We start from the raw sequence: 21485 nt of genomic DNA on the forward strand, positions 1-21485 counted from the left end.
TTCATTCATATGTATGACATAACCGTGAAGTAGCTGTCTACCTGCCAAATACCTCTCTGATCCTTAACAACACAGATCACGGCTGTGACTATTTTTTTGAGCTCCTGCCTTTGAGTTCATCAAATATTCAGCCATGTCAAACACTCCCTCAATATCAGACTCTACGCAACAGTATTTCTGTGATGCTTTACAGTACATAAAGACAGTCTGGCAATGCATGAATGGTATATAGCACTTCTGAGATAGGCATCTGGTACACTCTTCTGGCCTTCTTGAGACTCACACACTGTCTTCTCTTTGACTCATTAGGCTGAGTAGTGTGGTCTCAAAACTGATTTGTCCAGAAATTAGCTTAGTATACTGCTAGTCTACCTGTACATGCAGTTCAAAATCAAAATTTGTTTATTTGTGTCATATTTATCAGGGTAGGACTGGTCTGAGCTGGTCTGAATCGGTCTAAGACCGCATTTGGTCCTAGACTGGTTATGACCGGTCCAGGACTGCACGGAGGACTGTACAGGACCAGGACCCAGTCTTGGTCCGGTCCTGCACAAACAGATGCTGGTCCTTGACCAGTCTGAGTCCTGGTCCTACCCAATTTTTAAAAAAGACTGGACCGGACCGGACCCTCAACCACTAATTATAACCTTCAGAAGGTCTACACTTGCAGAACAAGTCAAGTTGCAACAAGTTCCATAAGTGTGCACCTATAGCAGACACCAGACAATGGTACACAATTGTGCCTGGCAGGAACTGTTGAGTCTAGAATATCCATATTTTGTCTTGTATGTACATATCAGATTGCTCTCACCTTATTCTGAACTCAGAGAATAGTAACAGAGCTGGCACACCTAAGCCTAATCCAAGCCTGAGCTTTTAAGTCAGGCTTGGGTTTGACTACACTTTGAGTCTGGCCTTGAGCTCACTGCCAGGCTTGATTCAGGCCAAGCTTTTTGGATCAGGCTTGGTGGGCTTGCAAGTTTTGAGGCCTGGCCTGCACATCACTATCTCTTGCTGTTGAGCCTTAGCTCTAGCCTATGGTTATTCTTGCCTACTCCTTGTAGCTGCCTGTTCTAGTCTCTGGCAGAACTATTCTAGCTGTAGTTGTGTGTTGGAGTGTGATTATCACTGACAGTCTTAACATGAAGGTGAAATAAATTGAGGTGGCCAGCAGAAGATCTGAGCATTATATAAGTGAAGGTCTAGTACAACTAAAGTTAGCTTAGACTTATTATCTTAAGCAATTTGGAAGCAAATCTGAAAGGTTAAAGACCTTGGGACCATGATCTTAAAAGAATTTGATCTTGAAAAGAATAATCGAAGATCTATAGAGTAAGCTATATTCTGATACAGAGAAGAAGAATGCTTTCAGCAAAAGCTCAAAATTAAATGGAGTCTGTAAAATAGATGTTTTGGCTCATTCTTGGAAGAGAAAAAAAGGCAGTGAAAATTAAGGAGTGCCATCAGTTCAAGAAGGCTTTCTGGTGCTTATGCAATTTGACTCTACAATCTCTCAGTTTAGGGCAAACTGTGTATATTATGTATTCTAGTCAAACAAACCAGTAAGCTATGGTGTTTCTATGCATTGAAGCAGCTAAGTGTACATGAGACAAATGCAGTATAGCATATAAACTAGCTCATTCAATATTCAATCTCTATCTAAACTCTAATTGTACCTAAGAGATTATTATCACAAGCTTTCACCAGGCAGTCCAGTATTAAGCAAATCTGAACTGACCTTACAGGCATAGGCTGATAGGTTAAAAGGCTTGTAATAAATACAATAGATATTTACACTCATAAACCATGTACCTTACATTTTTGTATGGCAAGATCATTCACATCTAAATTAATATGCACTCACTGGCATTTAGTGGTGTTACTCCATCAAAGTTCAGTATGTTTCAGGTCTTTTAAAAGTAAGGGCCTTTGTTTGCACCTTTGAGTATTTTCTGATGAGGTCCAAGCTTAGCTTGAGATTCTGAACCAGGCTTTTAAGGCTTGTGAACTTTGAACCTTGTCCTGCATATTACTATACTAGATATTACTATTGTATAAATACTGAGATTGCTGTCATGAGTAAAAAATTTATACTAAGGCAGTGCAAATAATAGAAAGAAGTTTCACAGTATGGCAAGGAATGAAGAAATTGCACCCACCGAGCACCTGCGCTGTGGCCCACATCATCCTAGTTGGAGGATTACCCACTTGTTGTAGCAGAGCTACCCATTGCAGCACACCGCAATCCACGCCGCAGAAAGCAGTAATCTATGTACTTCAACTATCTCTGATATTTAAATACATTGTGCGAGCCCTTCTACATGCAAGAAAATGGCTGTATCCATGAGACAAGCACTGTCGAGCCATCCGACTGCCCTGGCGCAGCGTTGGGCGCCTAGATCAAACGGCTGTCCGAGTTCCTAGTGAACGAGCGGTAAAGCACTCCTGCAGGCAAAATATTCACAGCTTCCGAGCTTCGTGTAGACGCAAAGTAAAATTTATTTTTGGGCCCCATATGTACATTTACTTAGTTCTCAACCTACCTGTGGCATTTTTCTATAGAAAATATGTCTTTGTGTTGTATGAGATATCAAACGATCTTAGGTGTCCGAGTTCCTGATAAGATACAGTACCTCTTCTACGGTATCATCGGACGGTAATTAATGGAAGTACCTGCTGATATCTTGATGACCTCTGTCACCGAATCCATCTTGACAGCTAAGGGTGATATCGCCCACGCCGGCACCTAGTGATGTGCGGGCCCGGCTTGGGCTCAAAGCCCGGGCTTGGGCTTGTGGCGACGTCAAGCCGAGCCCTGAGCCCGAGCCGAGCCCGAGCCCGGCCCAAGCCTTGGGCTTAAGCCCGGGCTTGCTCACAATACAACGAGTGTTCCGGTGCTATCAAAAGGGAATGTATTTGGGTGTAGTAGATTAATACTGCATGTACTCACTAAATTATAACCTCCAGAAGATCTACACCTGTGGAACAAGTCGAGTCGCAGCGAAGTCCACGAGCGTGCGCCTACGGCAGGCACCAGATGGTGACGCACAATCGTGCTCGGCGGGAGCCGTTACATCTAGAATATCTACATTTTGTCTTCTATGTGCATATTAGGTCGCTCTCTCCTTATTATGAACTCAGGGAACGGTAACGGAGCCAGCACACCCAAGCCTGGGCTTCCGGGCCGGGCTTGGGCTTGACTACGCTCCGAGCCCAGCCTTGAGCCCGCTGCCAGGCTTGACTTGGGCCAGGCTTTTTGGGCCGGGCTTGGCGGGCTTGGAGGCTTTGAGGCCCGGCCCGCACATCACTACCGGCACCGATGAACGATCATCCGGAAAAAATGAGGGGGCCGGGCTTACCGGTGCTCGTACCATGTATGGAAGGAGTGGATCTCGGGAGCAAGAACCATGGCCGAGCAGCAACGGACATCGCCGCTGTCGCTCACTTTTCTGCCACTCATGTGCTGTCGACCCTGAGACTGCATGATCTGGACCCTGTGTACTTCGCAAACCCAGCATTTCGCATCTCATCAGCCCAACTCAATTTAGCTACGAATCAGCCTATGATCATGTGTATCACTCCACGACCAAAGGTGGGTTGTCTGGCATCAAGTCCATCAAGGTTGTCGACTGATTGCTGCCTCTTATCACGCAGGCACAAGATGCAGATGCAATACTGCACAGCCCTTTCGGTACCGTACAATCCATTGCTCTGCGAATGACGCACAATCTTGTTTTGTGTATCACCCTCCCTCTAGAACTCGGAGTCAAATGCGCGCAATTGGTACAAACCTGCGCGCAGTATAATGCACGCAATCCAATAATCCCTGCTCAGCTGCTTCGAGACGTATCCGGTGTATGCAGAGGCAGTCCTGAGAGCGGCCAAGATGCGAGGTATCGGCGGTCATACCCATGTGGATCTTCCGTCCGAGGCGCTTTCCGAACCCTTTTTCACCACGTCCTCTCCGCTTGTCAACCACGCGATGGCCGCGCCTGATAGCACCAACACATGATGTTTTGAGTTGTATATAAGGCGCAATGGTGCGCTTCGTGCCACCACCCCTCATCTATCCCTCGTTATGACGCACGATCCCACTACGATTGCCGACACAGTCGGCGCATTCGAGATTGGGACGTTCGCTGACACCCTGTAAGCTCCTGCATCGCTTTCTTCGGAAGTTGCGCTCTGATTGCCCTTTCTAGTTTGTTCGGCATCCTTTGCTTGCAATGCTATATCTTTCTGCACAATAACGAGCGGGCAAGCAGGCTAATGCAGTATTCGGTGAGAAACCCCTCTGTGCGGTGGAATCGGAGGGTACAAAGACTTACGCATCTCTAGATCTGGACTATCTGGTAAGTGGATGTAATTTTGAGTTTGCGTCCATATGGCTGACCTCGCTGTGTCAGGTTACTCAATACGGGACATCTGATATGCTCAATACATGTCACCTATTGGTGGGATGCTTCAGCAGAGTCAAGGCGACATGGAAGCTTACAAGCTCCAGGTACACCGTCACGAACTTCGGTAATGTCCTTGAGGACTTCACACATCAGCCTAGGTGAGCAAGAGTTGAGGTTATATGAGCGGCTACATCGTAGGCTTATCTCTATCCTTTTCCCTAGAAGCAGCGCAGTAAGCCCACTTCCGTGGCTATTCCCCTTTCGTTCTGATTATCCTCATTCTCTAGTTCATGACCCTCTTCGGTGTACGTCGAAATGCCTTCAACTCCGCTGATCGCTCTTCCTAATTATGCCCGTCTGCTACTACAGGTCATGAGCAATCTGATGGTCCAGGTGTAGGTGGTCGTTCCACGGGTGGAATATTCTTCTGACCACCTACGCAGCTGGTTCATCTTCCGCATTTGGATCCGTAAGTCCTGATGAGGAAGGCATACGCGTCAAAGCTGACATCCACGGCTGTTGCCATTGTCAGTGAGCGATAGGAACCGTCGTCTGATGGTAGTTCTGGTGGGCATTCCGTGGTGACAGCTTTACAAAAGCTCACTTTAGACTCGCTAGAGCACCCTCACTGGGATAGCCTTTGGTACGCCATCTGTGGGCCACTCTATCTCCTCGAACTAATTCAGATGCGGCAGGTGTGGCGGCATGTACGTCAAACGTCCTCTACTTTGAACTAGTCCTATGCTAATTATCGCCTCTGTAGCGTTTGCTCTAATAACGTAGGCGAGAGTCCTCTGGGACTCGTCCCTATTGCTAAATAATTGCAGAATCATTCCATCGCCTCTCACAGCAACTGAAGAATCTGTCACTCGCATCAATGTATGTTGATTTGCAATGCAATGTCTCAATGTGGTAGGCTGACCCGGAAGTGCACCATAGTGGCTCATATACTTTACGCATAGCGTGGATATTCTCGCAAACCTCGCGCTGACTATCGCATTATGCTACTACCTATGGAAAGCCAAGATGACGACCCTGTCCAAGTTCGCATCACATCTCTACCGGTATGTTGAACTTTCGTAGCTGACGAACAGCACAGAACCCGGTCTGTGGTAGAATGGACACTGACCTACACTGTCAACACTGGATTATTGGCAATGTTAGTGAGAATATGCGCCACACGCCCTCCTTTCAGACTCATGCGTTTTGCAGGATCTTCCCCATTACTACGATTATTCTAGTCAGTCATCCATGCGGTTATCATCGTACGCTTTGCTCACCGAGTCGATATAATAGCGACTGACACGACCGGATGATATGGTTTTCTTCTCAGGTAATCGTTAGCTTGACCGCTTTGCATCGCCCGTTTGCTAACATCTGGGTGTAGTCTACGTCCCCTACAGCGCGAGTAAGTGGTCCATCTCCCGACGTCATTTGATGTTTTAAATGGGCACATTTAGTCTACTCTAATGCGCTACTTGGCTCGTACGTCTCGTTTTTCTCCAACGCGACACAAGCGGCTGACACTTGTCACTCTCATCTTTCTCGCAAGCCTTAATGCGCGGGACTGGGTTCGACATGACGACGATCCTGTCACCATCCATCTGAGCGACCTGGACAACAGCGTGCTGTCGACTCCAAACGGAACGAGGGCCACAATCGTGAGAGTTCCTGCGCTGTTGACTTGGCTGTGCCTGACCTGCCGTTATGACAGAACCGCGGCAACCACCACGCCAAGTCCTCATCGGTGCGCCACATGCCTCTTCTGGTGAAGATCGACGTTTGCTAACAGCCTAGCAGGCAACCACGCCTCTCACAGTCAAGGTGGAGTCAGAGACTCATACCCAGGTCGTCAAGTTCTCCGATGGGTACTGTTGAACCGTTACAATCCCGTTTGCTTTTGATAGCGAACTGCTTTCATGTACGATACTTTACTTACCCAGCCATTGTCGCACCTGTTGAATGAACGGGCCGCTGCCAGTGTGATCTACGTCATCGAGATGGCAGGCGTTCGCTACTTATTCGGCAGCCGCGTACAAGTATGATATGACATATAGTCTTAGTCCCGAATCAAAGGCGAAACAAGGAATGAACGTGTGTGAACAACGTGCGCACGCAAAATCTGGAGGAAAACTTCAGCAGCAGCACCGTCGTTGTGGGCTGTTGTGGACGCCTGTTGTGCATCGCCATCCGACGGGACTTCATGTAGGGAGCATCCATCATACCCGTCAATCTTGCGCCGGCTGCGGCAACCGACGAGGAGACCGTTGAGTATTTAAGTACCCAGTAAGAGTGCCGCGTCTGATATAAGCAGCGAATCTTTCCCAAGGTTGGACACCACTGCAGCCGTCTTGCGCACATTCAGATGTCGTGAGAACGTGTCCCGAATAAGGTGCCTGGGCATTCGCACACTGAGGGGTACGACGCAAGTCGATTCTAAATTGTCTGTCAAGGTGCAGTCACATAATAGTAGGAGAGGGCTAGATATACGTTATTACCAGAGGACGATGCAGAGAAAGATGCAGTACTGTGACGGTCATGGACATGAATTGTATACGAGATAAACACAAGGACCTCAGAACAGCCTCCGTGTGACGGAAACTCTCCAAAGTGACCCCGCCTAGAGGAGAAATAGTGTCCGTAAATAACATACGTAGCGTAGAGCGGCGGGGCCGAATGTTGATGTTGACAGAAAGAAGAATGGAGAGATGCATGGGATACCAACTTCAATGAGAGTCAGAATAAGAAAATGATAGCGATAGAAAGAGAAGACGCCAAAACCCAGAGATTACGGTGGTATATAGTGAAGGGGCTACGACACTACAGGTCAGACGAAGGAACCTACATTAGTGGAATATTCAAGACTCTTGATTACCGCTGTAGGTCCGCACGTCTGGAGAAGACCCATCAGCCATGTGCAGGAAGAAAACGGCCAAGCACTTACTGTCGGAGCGTGTCGTACAAGAACTTGTAGCTTCGAAGGTTTCCTTTCAAGCGACGGATGTCCAGCGAGTAGGTACCATCCAGACGGTCAATGCGAGTGAGCTCGACGGAGAACCGTACTTCATCGCCTTGATCATGCTGTTGGCTGCCATAGATCGGCTCACCGGTGAGTTGTGCAGGGGCATCCGTAGCGGGGACAACAGCCGCCAGGGCCGCATCAGGCGCGCTTGAGGGCTCGGCGACGGCGGAAACCTGCGAGGACTGGCGCCGCATGAGCAGGCCGCGTAACATACCACCTCCGCTCGAGGAGTGAGACGACGAGGGTACGGGGAGGCCGCGCTTGTCGACCTTGGTCATCAAACAGTTGTCAGCAGACTGCGACTAAAACACGGAAAGCTACCCACCCCGTTGGATGCTGCAGAGCCCACGATTGTGAACGCGGCAAGGCCGCCGCCAGCCTCGCGCAACCCGTTGGTGCCAGAGGCGGTCTTCTTGCGCTTGGGCCGGATGCAGCGGTACTTGTACTCGCCCTCGATCTGGATCTCGACGCCCATCTCCTCGAGCACCTTCTTGACCTGCTTCATAACGTCCGGCGGTGGGGCAGTAGTAATCGTGCTCTGGTCGACGGCACCCTGGTGCACGCGGATCGTACCCCGCGCGACCGCGGAAGATGAACCACCGAAGCGACTGCCTAGGGCGCTGGCGAAGCTGCGTTCGTGCAACGGCTCGGCATTGGAGGCGGCGCGCGCGGGGTGTGCGGAAGACGGCGAAGGGCCCTTCTCGGGCGAGTTCTGACTGACCGTACTCGTAGAGGAGGCGGGCAAACCATTATCAGGTCGGGCGTCCACTGGGGTCTTCTCTGCATCTTCCGCCAAGTCGACGACCGCGCGGCCCTTGCTCTTCGAGCGGAACCATTGCATAACCTTGTTGGCCTTAAGCGTAGAAGCGGGGACGGAGCCAACGTCGGCTGTTGACGAGAAATGCGGCGTCGCAGAAGGACCGATGTTCTTCTTCGGCACCGCGGAAGGCGTCCGAGGAGGGGCTGGCTCGATCGGTTTTTCCTTCTCTGTTGGGGTCTTCTCCTGAGCAAACTCCGGAGTGACGTTGCGACTCTTGGTGCGACTCTTGAGAGAGGCACGAAACGGCTCTACCATAACCGTGAGCGTATTTCGTCTGCTCTTCTTCGTGCTAGACATCGTGTCGGGGCTAAGCAGACCGGCATCGCTCGTGGTAGCGCTTGGGGTTGCTGGCGAAACGGGCACTTGCAGAGTCGACGGCCGCCGGTGAACGTCGTTGACGTTCTTTCCGGTGATAGTGTCCCGAGACGGAGCTCGGTCCGCCGACGACTTTTGAGATGTCGATGACGTTCGAGAGATAGTCCCGTTTGTCTGTGGCTTTTGGACGTCGGGCGAAGACGGACTGAATAGCTTGGCGATGCCGATCTTGTCCATGGAGATGCCTCGCTTGTGGCGGCTCCTCGTCGACCCACCCGATCCCGATGACGTCGTTCCATTTCGCGACGGTTGCTCAACAGCGGGACGTGCGGGGTGAATTGGCGGGCTGGTAACCTCGATGGAGAGAACAGGCTCTGCCGGCTCCCCTTTGGACTGCTCCTGAATCTTGGGCACAGCGTTTTCTTTCTGAGAGCCGACTGGGGTAGCAGGTAAAGGTTTTGGGCTGGCCTGGTTGACCTGCTCCATAGAAGGGACCGGTTTGCGCGCCGAAACAGTGGGTCGGTCTCGAATAGATGAAGACCTACGTGGAGAAGTTGCTGAGCCGCCGTCCACGACGGGAGACCTCTGTGGCTGTAGTTCTTCTCCTGGGGTACCGTACTCGACTTGAATGGTATGGCGAAAGGCACCACCCTTGCGCTTTGAGTCGGGTGAGCTCTTCACAGGCGCAATTATCGGGGTATGAGGGTCCTGCTTCTCACGTGCATTATCATCACCATGACCCGGTGGGGGTGGAATGGAAGTCGAAGAAGCATCCGCACCGGTTGGGGGAGCGAACGGATCGTCGTCGACAGCCATTGGAGAAGAGCTGGGTACGACGATAGCGGAGTTGACACCCCGACGAGCAGAAGGAGGGGTAGAATACACAGACATATCTGCAGAGGTCTCGTACAGATATTCGGGTTGGGTGCGGTGGCTGCGCGAGCCGCTACCAGTGGCAGCGCTTTGACTGCGGGCGATTTTGTTGGCGCTGGAATCCGAGGAGGCCTGCTTCATCGACCTCTGATATGCCAGGCGTTTCTGGTGATGCTGTTCCATAGCCATACGCTCCAGGTCGTCTACGCTCTTGCTGAAAATGTGCGCATAGGGTGCCAGCCAGTGATGCGCCATGATAGTAGGCAGATCGGCTCGGCGGGCTGGGTCGGGTACAAGCATAATAGACAGTAGATCCCGCGCCTCTTCGGATATGTAGTCTGGGAATGAGAGGGGAGTATTCACGATATACTTGTATAGTAGATTAATGTTGTCTCCGTCAGGGTTGGCGGGGTCGTCGTCAAAGGGAAGGTAGCCAGCTAGCATGGCATAGAGGATTACGCCGCAAGACCAGATATCGACGGCCGAGCCAACATATAGGCCGTCCGAGATGACTAGTTCGGGCGCGGCATAGCAAGGAGATCCGCAGCTTGTCTGCATCAGATCGTCTGCGCGGTGCTCGAATCGGTTGGCGAAACCAAAGTCAGTAATTATGACGTTCCGGTTGCGGTCGAGGAGCAAGTTTTCCAACTTCAAATCGCGGTGCACAATCTTCTTTTGGTGGATATACCAGACACCAGAGATGAGCTGGCAAAAGAGCTTGCAGGCGTCCTTCTCGCGGAGATAGCGATGAGCAAGGATGTGGTCAAACAGCTCACCGCCGGACGCATATTCGAGGATGATGCCAATATATTTGTCGGTCTCGATGACGTCGTATAATCGCACGATATTAGGATGTTTGAGTGTCTGACGTATTCGGCACGGTTGAGGACATGCCCGCTGTTAAAGGAGACGAAAGGCGCACCCGGAGGACCTCAATCTCCCGCTCAATCTTGCTCATCCTCACTGGAGACTCGACATTCCCCCTGCGTATCAGCTTCACCGCGACTTCCTCCCCCCACTGCATGTGTAGCCCCAACTTCACCTTGCCGAATTCACCCTCACCGAGCGTCCTCAGTAGCAAGTACGGTCCGAACTTTGGAATAGTGCGCTTCGGGTGAGAAGCAGCATACTCAAGCGCAGCAGGATGAGAGTAGACATCTCTATAGACTGGTTGTTGCTCCTCCTGTTGGTGAGCGGGGACCACTGAGTGGGATGCGCGTTTCCTAGATGACGCGGACGGAGGAGTCGCAGATGGTATGGGCTGCACCGACACCGGACGAGCAGACCTCGAAGGACCCGCAGCAGAGTCTGGATGCAGATTGGAGGAGAAAGGATCCATGGTGGTCGGGGACGACAGAGTTGAGCTGCCAGGAAGGGACGAGTACGTTTTGAACCCGTGATTCGCTCGGTAACCAGGCTGTTGTTGAACCTTGGACGCGGATGGCTCAGCGGCGGGGATAAAAGAAACAAGAAAGCAGCACACCTCTGAAAGCGAGTAAAGAGCGTCGGGCTCGTCGATGAGCTCGCCGTCGCCGTCGCTGAGCGACTGGAACGGGAAAGGTCGTGGATGATGACAAGGACAGCGAGGACGGTCCCAGCGTTGTGATGGCGCATAGTGCCTCTTTAGGAAATACACGTGGCACTGACTAAGCAGTCCCCGTCTCCTCTCGAGCTCTCTCCCGTCCAGTCCAGACGGAAACCTTTGGAGACAGAATATCTCAGCAGATATTTAGGGTCGACGACGTGCAATGGCAGCCGCTGAAGCTCAGGCCGCAACTCACCTCGCAAGATATACAGTACAAAGGTCAGGATTGCCATGCCTCTGATATCACCCTACATATCCACCTGACAACGCGTCCAGCTCAGACGTGCTGTCCGACATGCGAATAAACGTATCTGAAGAAGGGACAGAGCGTGTTGTCTGGTACAAGGTGGCCTTCCTCGACCACTAGTCTGTGCGCGAGATAACGTACGACGCAGGTCTGAAGGAAAGGTTCCTAGGCGAGGAAGAAATCGTCGAACATGTTGTGGTGAGTCAACCTGCTGTCGAGCTGGTCATCAGCCCTCAGTATTCCGTCCAGGAAAACGCGACGTCTACGATTCAATGGACAATACACCGGCCAAAGCGAGGGTGGTACCTCCGCATTCGCGGGCCAACATTCCCGCCTGGGTCATTCATCTCGCTTACCCCAGTCCCACAGTCATCGCCGTACCATGCGGACGCAGCATTGACCTTTGCCTGCCGTACGAACATGCCTTCCCAGCAAACTCGCGTGTCTGTCTCATCACCGAAGGTCTCTATGGACTCAGACGCGACGCTAGCCGGGGATGCATCCCCTCATTCATACCCTCCGACGCCGCCTACCAATCCCATAGTCCGGATTCAACCACCGTCTCCACGAAGTGTACAAGCAAGACTCGAAGAGATCCCCGAAGCTCGTTCCACCGCTCAAGTTATCAGGCCGTTCATCCTTACTCCGCATTCTAGGGCACACGTTCCAACACATACGCAACTCTCTGTGCTCGCCCGAGTCATGGCTGCCTTGAAAAACCATGCTCCGTCTCATGACATGTCTTTCACGCTATCACCTATTCCGCAGGTGTCTGAGGAACAACCGTCGACATCATCAACAGCCGCAACTCCCGTACTGACACCCGTACCGCTCTTGACCTATCACGATCGGACGCCAGCGTGGAAGGTGGGGTCGACCTTTGGTATCTTCGAGGTGGATCGTCGCGAGGAACGAGAGCTTGGGATACAGCCCAGCTTCTATGTCGCCGTCGCGTTAACGTACCTCGAGTTTCTCGAAGAAAGAGAAGTGAGTCGTAGACTCGCAAATCAAACTCTCCCAGCTAACATCCCGTTAGAGCTTCTTGGCCGCCGCCTCTGACTGATTCGAGCTAAACGGCGAGGCTATAACGAACACCATAGATCCATCTAACTAATCCTACACTTGCTGCTAGCCAGCCCTCTATATCTTCGCGGAGATACCTTCGGTATGTGGCGTAATGAATATTCCTAGGCTATTCGGCATGTTCAAAACCGTCTCTTACAACCAATATGTGATTATTACCGATCCCTCTCTTACGACAGGGTCACACTTGTTGTGTGATCGCCTAGGTGAGCATTCTGTGTACGTCACCTCCGACGCATTTTGTGTCCATTTCCTCGGACTTTTTCAGAACAGCCCGGTCTGTGATCCTGCTGTTCCAAACGTGCTCAGAGGATTTGGGAGATGGAATAGCACTTCAGCGGATTCTGCAATAGTAGAGGTCGTAGACTCGCCAGCCAGCCCGCTCGGCAAGCTCCGTGGTTTCCCACGCACGACGGTCAGAGAGCCTCGAGCGCTTGCCGAAAATGGCAAAAGCGAGAGAGGCCCGAAAGACCGGACCGGACGGGGACGAGCCTAGAGGGTCGCCAAAGGTCTGGCGCGCTTCCAAATTTGGGCTGTTTTGGCGCAGTCATGCTCATCACCAGGGCGCTGTTGTGTTCCCGTACTATTGATCCCGAAACCATCGGAACGGAGAATGTGCTTCCTGATCTCACGGATTTACCGTCAAAGTCGGCGCTGGTATACTTATACGCGCGGTGACCAGAGGTTGCGGGGTATCCCCACTCTTTCTCAGTTCCATGATGCTGCTGCATACCTCTCAAGTGCGCCCTCCCTAACGAAAGTGTTGAATGCTGTCAAGCTAGAACTCTTTGCCAGCTCCCTCAGGCAGATAGACAGGTGTGTTCATTCCGCTGCTGCACTGCTCTCAAAAGCCGTTGAAAGGTTGTGCGACGGGGTAGTATGCCGAGCGACACCTGGTGGTGTCTTTACCGCAGTCTGAAAGCCAGTTTTCGAACATGAAGAGGCAGATTACTACCCCACGTCGCCGGATAAACAAGAAAGCGCATGTGGGTCTCATGTCGACCTCCTCCGCCCAGAGCCTGAGTATCTTCGTGGCGGTAAGCTCGCCATCGTCTTCAGGTATGCATGTCTTCGCAGATGACATGCAGATGAATGCGAACTACGACTCGCACGAGCTCTTTGTTGCTATCATCCCTGCTTGTGAACCTTGATCAGACTATCGTAAGGTTCATCTTCCATATCGCGTCGCTGAGGCTGAGGCTCTACCAGGTTGCCACTGCCCTACCGCGCATCGTCTCTGTCTTCGACGCACTCGATCTTACCACATGGGTCGCCGCAGCCTGTAAGCTGATTCGCCGTCCCTCACTTGGATTTTTTTTCCTGATGTTATGCCAGACTTCCTGACAGAAGCAGGGCTCATGCTCTGCGTCGGACAGCTGGTCAAGACGATACCCATTAAAGTTGTCTATATCATTTCGATCATTGTCTTTGAAGTCGGGTCGGTCCTGTGCGGGGCGGTGAGCAAGACCAGTCGCTTCATCAGCGTCATGTGCTGACAATGTGCCTACTAGGCCCCGTCGATGGAAGTGCTGATCCTTGGTCGGGCTGTAGCTGGATGCGGTGCCGCGGGGTCAGTACTTGAGATTCAGGCTTGCAAATTAGTATCGCTGACAGGACCGCCGCAGCATTACCATCTGCTCCATTGCAACCATCGCAACTGTATGTGACCCGATTAGCCACGGTTTCTTGGGTTATTAAAAGCACAGTCTTCCCAGTTTACACGGCTCGAGGATCGCCCAGCCTTGTTCGGCGGGTTCGGCGTGCTGCTTGCGGCAGCGAGTATCATTGGCCCTCTGTTAGGTGAGATGCTGTGGTTCACCATTGACAGTAGCAGAGACTGATTCCTGTGCATATAGGCGGAGTATTGACTAGTGAGTAGGGAGGCTCGGCAAGGCGCATTTGCTGATTTAGGTAGACCATGTGTCTTGGAGGTGGTGCTTCTACATTAATCTCCTGGTATGTCACGGCGCGCGGCGTTTCCGCCTAGTGCTCATCACTTTATAGATTGGCGGCACAAGCGCAGTGGCAATGGTCCTTTGGCTGCCGTACCGCAAACCAGATATCTCAATGCTGGCTGGTCGCAGTCTCCTCTCGCGTTTCAACTAGTACGCCTTTGTCTCTCTGTACATTTCCACCAACTCACCTGGGTACGGCACACTCGATTGGTTTGGCACTGCCCTCTGTCTCGGATTCTCCACGTGCCTTCTACTAGGCCTCGAATGGGGCGGATCGATCAAACCCTGGACAAGCGCCTCTGTAATCGCGCCTCTGTGCGTCACCGGTATGCTTGTGGTCGTATTTCTGGTATGGGAAGGATTCCGTGGGGCGGAGGCCTTGCTCCCATACTCTATCTTCCGCAGGCGGATGCAGATTGGTGCCTCATTGGAAGCAGTGCGTGACTACTCCAGACCTAGCTTGAAGTTTAAGTTGACAATGCAGTTCAGTTTTGGCTGTTGACGTCTCTTATTGTCTCGATAGTATGTCAAATATTAGAGTATGCATATAGCCATGTTGGTGTCCCTTGTGTCGCAGTATTACCTCCCTCTTTGGTACCAGACTAACGGAAAAATAGGGTGCAGTCAGGAATCGACATTCTTCCACTGATGCTCTCCTTCGTTATCTGTGAGTACCCTCTCAATCTCTGCAGGATGCCGCTCTGATTCATTGGTTAGCTTCTGGTGTGGCATCGTATATCACTACGATATGCATTCACCGTTAATATATCCATATACCCGCCTCAACAACCCGCCCCAGGCTACCGGCCGAAATTGGCACCTTGTGCTTCTCACGCCGCTATTAACGGTCGTTGGTGCAGCCCTGATCTTCACGTCCGATGCTTCCACCGCCAACGCCAAGCTCATCGGCTACTAAATTTTCATAAGGGTACGCTAGATAGGGTTCTATACTGTCTGGAATTGACTGACCATCTACTCACAGGCTGGTTTTGGTGCGTTGTGCTACTGCTGGCACCAGCCGTGGCTATTGACATGGAAGCAGGCGGCTCGTATCAGTCCTCTTACGTTGCTATACAGGCCGATTGGGCAGATAAGGTCGAGGAGACCACTCGGGCGTCGGGTATTTTGGTAGGTACTTTACGAACTCCTGACGACTCGGCATGAATCTCATACCTCACAGACGTTCGTTTCTTACCTTGGAGGAATCATCGGCCTGAGGTGTGTTTCTAGCCGTCCGCATGCACACCACAGTCGCTCACACAATCCCACAGTATCGCTGGCTCAATCTACAACAACCGTCTCGGCAGCGAACTCTCGCAAGTCCCAGGAATGACGCCCGAGCTTGTTGATACCCTGAAGCAGAGCATCACCGTCATCTCGACCCTCCCTGACAGCATCCGCGAACCGGTTCGCGAGGCGTCGATCAAGGCCCTCAGCTCTATCTTCCTTATTCCCCTGATCGGCTCGGCGCTGGGCGCCATTTGCGCATTGTACGTTTCCTGGTTGCTCAACAGTCTATAGCCTTCTCGAGCAATTTGACAGTGCCATCCGAAACCACAATGTCAAAGAAAGGGCAAAACTTTCCGAGGGTGTCGGAGCTAGTGTTGCCGTCGTCTGATGTAGACTTGTTACCAATCTACTCGGCAGTTGGTAGGGGCTTGTACCGAGGGTGGGATGGTGGTCGGTACGCCGAAATTCCGTGCAAGGTGGCTGGTATCGAGCCTACGTCTGATGTGATCTAGCCCAATAGTCCGCTACTGCCTTGAGAGAGGCCGCAGCGCGTTGTCTGTCCTTACTGAATTTATATCCAGTCCTTCCATCCTTCGCGTTCTCTGCATTATATATCAGCCTGGCGTTCTGTCTCACATACGTAGAACAAGTATCAGACAGGGACATTGCAGATTGTCATATATAATCGTGCCTACAGCGAGGAGCTCGAGCGCCGTCCTGCCGAACTAAGTTAACCTACCCCGATGAGTTTGTATGCCGAGCTGACCCTGGGCACTTGAATCACAATGAATGTGCCGAGGCACGATGGACCTTGACAAAGCAATCATCAAGCAAGGGACACGAATTAATTCCGCTGCCTGAGCTGATGCTTCGTGGCGTCGGAGGATTAGTGCTGACAGCGGTGATTCGACGAATACGTTTACCGTCTCAACATTTGCACGCACAGCAGCTGTGGGCTAGTGCATAAAGAACATGAACAGGTCCAGAAGGTTGGGCTTAAACTCGACAATATCGGCCAGACGTGCGCTGGCGAAGGCGTGAAGCAAAGCCAGCAAAACTAGTAAACTCAAAATCACATATCATCGTCTACCAGTCCCCTTTCATCAACCATCTCCAGCTTCCTCTTCTTCCCGGGCAACTCCTTGCCGCCGCCAAAGCCAACCCCAGCCTTTTTGCGTAGTTCCTCGATGTCAACGCTCGAATCCTCCTCGGCCCACTCGAGAACAAGGTGCCGCCCGAGCAAGTGAGTGTGCCTGAGGGCCGCGTACGCGTTCTCTGCCTCGTGGCGGGTGATGAATTCGAGGAACGCGAATCCGCGCGAGCGGTGATCGAACTTCTTCGGGAGGCGGACGCTCTTGAGCTGCCCATGCGCGCCGAATAGGTCGCGGATATCCTTCTTCGTCGCCTCGAACGGCACATTCTTTACGATCATCTTCGTCGTCCGACTCTTGACCTTGCCTGCGTCCTCCTTCTCCTCCTCCGCCCCGCGCCCCGCAAACTTGACGACAAGCGCGTGCCCATCGAGCACGTACCCCTGCATTGCTTTCAGACCCTTCCTCGCGCCCTCTGCCGTCTTGAAGCCCACGAAACCATAGCCCATGCTCAACCGTGCGTGTGCGTCGCCGGGCTTCTTCGGGTCCGGCTTCGTTTGCACCCGCGCGAACGCAAAGTCGGGGAGGTGCCGGAACGCCGCGACGAATCGCTCGCTTGCTGTCGAAAAAGCGAGATTCTTCACGAACAGCGTCGAGCCAGCGTTCGGAGGTGGATCGTTGGGGGATGGTGCGTCGGTGTCCGCAATCTTCACCGGTGCAGCACTCGCAATGGTGACGGAGCCATTCGCCACAGGGACAGAATCGACGAACATGCCCACAGGCCCCTTCTCAAGATAGGTGATCGAGTTGCCCATGCGCCGGTATGCAACAGTTTTGAACGCCTTCCTGGCTTCATCTGAATGCACGAATTCCACGACAGCCATCGTCCCTGCCGGCGGCACTAGAACACGCCGCAGCTTCCCGTGAGCCTCGAAGAGTTCACGAATCTGGTCTGCAGAGGTGCCATACGGGATGTTCTTGACGAGGATCGTCGTGTCGCTGCGTGCGACGCGTGGTCCGGACAGCGAAGAGAGGACAACACCGTTTGTCTCAAGGAAGGACTTGGTTTCTTGGATGACATGTGTCTCCGCAAGCGCAAGCTTGACGGCGGCGTTGTCGGACTCGGGATTAAGGATGTCCGACTTCGAAATGTTCATACGGTCGGCGACGGATGATACTACGGCGTCACTCTGAAAAGAGAAGACTGAGAAAAAGATATATTAATATACGGACGGGTACGTACATTCATGTATAGCATTCCCCAGTTAAAATCCTTGCCCGCTATTGCCTTCTTTTTTGCTTCACGCTCATCCTTTAAGGTCCTTTTCTTCCCTACCTCCTCTACCGCCACCTTGCCCTTCCTATTAATGGCCGGCAGCACGTGGAGCAAGCGACCTTGAAAAGACATCTTATCGAGTGTTTCGTACGCAATGACAGCTTTCTCGGGGTCTGCGAAGGTGACGTAGCCGAGACCTTTCGACGTCTTCGTGATCGAGTCGAGGGGTATGTGCGTCTACGAAACAAAAGATTAGGGAAGTGTTCACAGCAGATGGAAGAAAAAATCAGAAAAATATTTCTACTATAGATATCCCAGAATAATCAGCACTCCCGAAGGTCTGCTGTCCCTATTCTTGTATGTCATCTCGACAGCGACAACACTGGTCGCGTGTACAGTCACAAGCCAGATGCTCACCTGAGAGACTTCACCGAATGGCTGGAACAACCCGAGTAATTCGTCCTCGGTGCAAGTGAAGGCCAAGTTCCTCAGGAAGAGGCGACCAGTGCGGAGAATAGTACTCTTCGCCTCGTCTTCTGGCGAACTTTTCGCGGGCGTCTGAGATAGTCTACATGAGCATCTCAGTCAGTCCTATAGGAAGATAAAAATATACTTCAGATAGTTGATCCATTTCTGTATCCGACTGGTCGAACACCATGTCTGCGGACTCCGAAAGAGTGAGCGATGGCTTCATGTGACGCTTTAGCCAGTCAACGTCTGACGCAGGTTCGCCGCCGGAGACGTCTGCATCTGAAGGCTCTTCGTCTTCCTTTGCAGATCGCCCTTGCATTCTGACCTTCGAAGTTGAAGCGACACCTTGAGCATCCGCAGACGGGACGGTATCGACGTCTTTCCACGAGGGACCTTTCCTGGGCTGCATGACTTGCATGAACTCCTCAAGCCGCTCGTCCTTGTTGTCTCTCCCTCTGCCCTTAGTGGAGGGCTTAGCCTTTTCCTTCGAAACTTTGTCCTTGACGGGCTTCCCCTCTGACGGTGGTCCCTCAAGACGCGAGCGTTTGTTCGGTCGTGGCGCAGGCGCATCTTTCGCGCCCTAGGACTCGAAGTCAGGAGAAGCTAGGCGTATTTCGCGCAGAAAGGCGAACCTCAATGACTGAAACGTTTATCCTCGACGAATGAATGAAGGTCCTGTCAAACCACTTCGTCGCTTTTTCAGCCTCCACCTCAGTCTTGTACCCGACAAATCCAAATCGCCTGGAGGTGCCATCGGGCTTGAGTACGACCTTGACATCGGTAAGCGCGCCGCCAGGACCGCCCTTGGACTCGAAATGCTCACGAAGCTGCTGCTGTGTGAGGTACGCGGGTAGATTCTTGACTATGAGACGAGACATGGTGTATCTATCCGGGTCTGCGAGGTGAAATGTCGATGGCGGCAACAGAGGAGAGAACGAGCATTGCGTCAAGAGAAAATTGCTGGCAAAAAGCGACATTTAAACCGCTTTTCGGCGTTTCTCTATCGGTGATAGCCGCATAGACGCTTACAAATTAAGCGCCTAGATTTAGTCTCTAGTCTTCTTCGACCGCGACTGTCTGGTACTTGCTATTCTCTTTACGTGTCGACACGTACTTGCAACTTGATACTACATACAAATGACCAGCAAGGCAGTAGAGGCGCAAGAGCGCAACGCGAGGGGCATCCCTAAGGCACCGTTCATTGTGAATATGTCTGTACTTTCGTGACTTGGTCTTGCGCTGAAGCCAGACGCAATAGGCGGATGTTGCTGAATTTTTGGGGGCCGAGCCAAAAGTTGAGGGTGCTCTGAAAGAGTTCCAGGCTGCTCTTGCGTATGTTTCTCGATGGGCCTTCTGAGATCTATCTTTCAATGCACTACGCACAGAAAGTATCGCTACATGGACCATAATCTCGCCCAACGGCGGCGAAGTCTCGAGGAAAAGATTCCCGATATCAAAAAGACGCTGACCATGATTGAGTTCCTGCAGGAGAGGCGAGTGAGTTAGTTCTGTGCGCATCGCCTTCGTAGATGTCCAGCTGAGTACTTATTGGTGCTCAGGAAGAAAAGCAGGCTCCCGTTGACGAGGAAGACCTAGATTCAGACGACGAGGGAGATGCAGGCGAGAAGAAACCTCTCAAGACAACCTTCGAGTTGAACGACACGCTATATGCAGAAGCGGAATTAGAAGACACGGACACGGTCTACCTGTGGCTAGGGGTACGCTTAATTGCGACCGCACTTGGCTGAAATCTCATCGTCCGCCTAGGCCAACGTGATGCTATCATACAAGATTCCCCAAGCGATCGCGCTGCTGAAGTCCAAACTCGAGGGTGCGGAAAGCAATCTGGCGAATGTTATCGAGGACCTCGAGTTCCTGCGCGAGCAGATCACGGTCATGGAAGTTAACACAGCGCGAGTGTATAACTGGGACGTCAAGCGAAGGAGAGAGCTTCGCGAGAAGGAAGCTAGAGAAGGGGGTAGTCTGTTGAAATCAAAAGAGGAGAGCTGATCTTCAGCTTCAGGCCTTCAGAGTCAAAGAAAACATGATTCTGCTGCACTCGTCTTGCTGCTAATACCGGAGACCTCGTCGCTGGCCTGCCAGGAGATGTGCTCACGAGTGCAGATGCAACATATGAATGCATTAGTGTACTACGTGTATGCAACCTCTATGACAATGCAACAGTACTAATCAGACAGTCCTACTCTATATCTAATGAGACCCCATTCGAGAAACTGGTACAGATATAAGTGATACAGATGCGCCATCTTGCGCCTTTCAGGGATCGCCGCCTGCTCCACCGGTCCTTTGTTCGGCGGCAGTTGCGGCGGTGGCAGTTCACAGGCCAATTTAGAGAGCAAGGACCTCCTTGACGCGGCCGTCGCGGGGAGTCATCTTGATGCGGAAAGGAACGGGCGAGCGGCCCGACAGACCGTCGTACTCGGTCAGGTCGATGGGCTCGTTGGGGAGCTGCTCCATGTTGAAGGCCCAGAGCAGACCGGCGATGGCAAGGAAGATCTCCTGCTCGGCGAGCGGGATGCCGGGGCAGATACGGCGACTGCGAAGCAGGTTGTCAGTGAACAGTGTCGTGCGGAGCAGAGCAGTGGGAGCGGGAGCGGGAGTGGGAGCGGGAGGAAGAGGAAGAGGAGGAGCGGAAGGAAGAGGAAGAGGAGGAGACATACCCGGCACCGAACATCCAGTGGTCGCGCTGGTACGGGTCCGCGAGGTTGGCAGACTCGGTGTTGGTGTAGTGATCGTTGATGTAGCGGTCGGGCTAAAGGAGTGCAGAGACGTGCTCAGTGTCTGCGCGTATGTGCGGTGCGCCGTCACAGGAGAGCAGGACTCACGTTGAACTTCTCGGGCTCGGGGTAGCGCTTCGGGTCCATGTGCATCGTGTACTAGAAGAGCGCGGATGTGTCAGTATGTGCACTCTGCGGAGACACCAGGCCAAGCTGGATAGCCGGACAGCCAGATAGCTACTCACAGCGTTGATGATGACGACAGTGCCCTTGGGGATGAACTGGCCCTGGTAGGTAAAGTCCTCGGTGCTCTTGTGCGGCGTGCCAAGCCAGAACGGGTTGTGCACACGCTCGATCTCCTTGATGATCGCACGGGTGA

The 21485-nt window shown here is 52.3% G+C and overlaps 7 protein-coding genes across 7 annotated transcripts; 4 read left to right on the forward strand and 3 right to left on the reverse strand.

The window, feature by feature from the left end:
- Positions 1-3419: 3419 nt before the first annotated feature.
- On the forward strand, positions 3420-6341 carry PHACADRAFT_260864 (uncharacterized protein). The gene is made up of 24 exons (XM_007398740.1): positions 3420-3592; positions 3655-4149; positions 4203-4281; positions 4339-4352; positions 4407-4454; positions 4505-4558; positions 4623-4632; positions 4688-4705; positions 4770-4795; positions 4844-4869; positions 4933-4967; positions 5019-5043; positions 5096-5107; positions 5164-5179; positions 5228-5279; positions 5340-5443; positions 5500-5559; positions 5613-5640; positions 5697-5733; positions 5788-5808; positions 5861-5885; positions 5953-6061; positions 6115-6147; positions 6201-6341. Exons 2-24 carry the CDS (start codon positions 4079-4081, stop codon positions 6276-6278), a joined length of 981 nt encoding a protein of 326 aa, XP_007398802.1. The 5' UTR covers positions 3420-3592; positions 3655-4078; the 3' UTR covers positions 6279-6341.
- A 458-nt stretch (positions 6342-6799) lies between these two features.
- PHACADRAFT_186606 (uncharacterized protein) lies at positions 6800-11015 on the reverse strand. Its single transcript, XM_007398741.1, has 4 exons — positions 10914-11015; positions 10353-10859; positions 7748-10294; positions 6800-7724 (listed from the first exon to the last, which is right to left on the reverse strand). The coding sequence occupies exons 2-4, from the start codon at positions 10767-10769 to the stop codon at positions 7341-7343; spliced, it is 3348 nt and encodes a 1115-aa protein (XP_007398803.1). The 5' UTR covers positions 10770-10859; positions 10914-11015; the 3' UTR covers positions 6800-7340.
- Positions 11016-11310: 295 nt separating this feature from the next.
- On the forward strand, positions 11311-12325 carry PHACADRAFT_164394 (uncharacterized protein; the record flags this gene model as incomplete). Its single annotated transcript, XM_007398742.1, has 4 exons — positions 11311-11346; positions 11419-11460; positions 11512-12249; positions 12299-12325. The coding sequence occupies 4 exons, from the start codon at positions 11311-11313 to the stop codon at positions 12323-12325; spliced, it is 843 nt and encodes a 280-aa protein (XP_007398804.1).
- Positions 12326-13175: 850 nt separating this feature from the next.
- Positions 13176-16266, forward strand: PHACADRAFT_211715 (uncharacterized protein). The gene is made up of 16 exons (XM_007398743.1): positions 13176-13382; positions 13555-13627; positions 13681-13802; positions 13857-13915; positions 13971-14004; positions 14061-14145; positions 14202-14216; positions 14261-14301; positions 14350-14450; positions 14558-14736; positions 14790-14967; positions 15018-15228; positions 15283-15428; positions 15481-15518; positions 15572-15790; positions 15822-16266. Coding segments are annotated over exons 1-10 (633 nt in total). The 5' UTR covers positions 13176-13280; the 3' UTR covers positions 14559-14736; positions 14790-14967; positions 15018-15228; positions 15283-15428; positions 15481-15518; positions 15572-15790; positions 15822-16266.
- A 167-nt stretch (positions 16267-16433) lies between these two features.
- On the reverse strand, positions 16434-19315 carry PHACADRAFT_126290 (uncharacterized protein). Its single transcript, XM_007398744.1, has 5 exons — positions 19001-19315; positions 18511-18948; positions 18315-18455; positions 17865-18134; positions 16434-17811 (listed from the first exon to the last, which is right to left on the reverse strand). Exons 1-5 carry the CDS (start codon positions 19244-19246, stop codon positions 16603-16605), a joined length of 2304 nt encoding a protein of 767 aa, XP_007398806.1. The 5' UTR covers positions 19247-19315; the 3' UTR covers positions 16434-16602.
- PHACADRAFT_164399 (uncharacterized protein) lies at positions 19276-20378 on the forward strand (the record flags this gene model as incomplete). The annotated part of the gene is made up of 6 exons (XM_007398745.1): positions 19276-19287; positions 19518-19571; positions 19627-19700; positions 19754-19869; positions 19989-20086; positions 20136-20378. 6 exons carry the CDS (start codon positions 19276-19278, stop codon positions 20376-20378), a joined length of 597 nt encoding a protein of 198 aa, XP_007398807.1.
- A 339-nt stretch (positions 20379-20717) lies between these two features.
- On the reverse strand, positions 20718-21465 carry PHACADRAFT_198521 (uncharacterized protein; the record flags this gene model as incomplete). The annotated part of the gene is made up of 4 exons (XM_007398746.1): positions 20718-20925; positions 21050-21141; positions 21215-21265; positions 21352-21465. Coding segments are annotated over 4 exons (465 nt in total), but the record flags the coding sequence as incomplete, so codon positions are not given.
- Between the last annotated feature and the right edge of the window lie 20 nt (positions 21466-21485).

Source organism: Phanerochaete carnosa (assembly GCF_000300595.1).
Source record: "Phanerochaete carnosa HHB-10118-sp unplaced genomic scaffold PHACAscaffold_8, whole genome shotgun sequence".
Lineage (NCBI taxonomy): Eukaryota > Fungi > Basidiomycota > Agaricomycetes > Polyporales > Phanerochaetaceae > Phanerochaete > Phanerochaete carnosa.

Coding starts and splice junctions, on each gene's coding strand:
- PHACADRAFT_260864 (XM_007398740.1), top strand. CDS start 4,079: ATGACGCACGATCCCACTACGATTGCCGACACAGTCGGCGCATTCGAG. Junction 5,444..5,499: donor AAGATGACGACCCTGTCCAA/GTTCGCATCACA, acceptor CGAACAGCACAG/AACCCGGTCTGTGGTAGAAT. Junction 5,886..5,952: donor TCTAATGCGCTACTTGGCTC/GTACGTCTCGTT, acceptor CTTTCTCGCAAG/CCTTAATGCGCGGGACTGGG.
- PHACADRAFT_186606 (XM_007398741.1), bottom strand. CDS start 10,769: ATGGATCCTTTCTCCTCCAATCTGCATCCAGACTCTGCTGCGGGTCCT. Junction 10,295..10,352: donor GGGAGATTGAGGTCCTCCGG/GTGCGCCTTTCG, acceptor CGAATACGTCAG/ACACTCAAACATCCTAATAT.
- PHACADRAFT_211715 (XM_007398743.1), top strand. CDS start 13,281: ATGAAGAGGCAGATTACTACCCCACGTCGCCGGATAAACAAGAAAGCG. Junction 13,628..13,680: donor CACATGGGTCGCCGCAGCCT/GTAAGCTGATTC, acceptor ATGTTATGCCAG/ACTTCCTGACAGAAGCAGGG. Junction 14,005..14,060: donor CCATTGCAACCATCGCAACT/GTATGTGACCCG, acceptor CAGTCTTCCCAG/TTTACACGGCTCGAGGATCG.
- PHACADRAFT_126290 (XM_007398744.1), bottom strand. CDS start 19,246: ATGTCTCGTCTCATAGTCAAGAATCTACCCGCGTACCTCACACAGCAG. Junction 18,135..18,314: donor CATTCGGTGAAGTCTCTCAG/GTGAGCATCTGG, acceptor TTTGTTTCGTAG/ACGCACATACCCCTCGACTC. Junction 17,812..17,864: donor GGGGAATGCTATACATGAAT/GTACGTACCCGT, acceptor TTCTCTTTTCAG/AGTGACGCCGTAGTATCATC.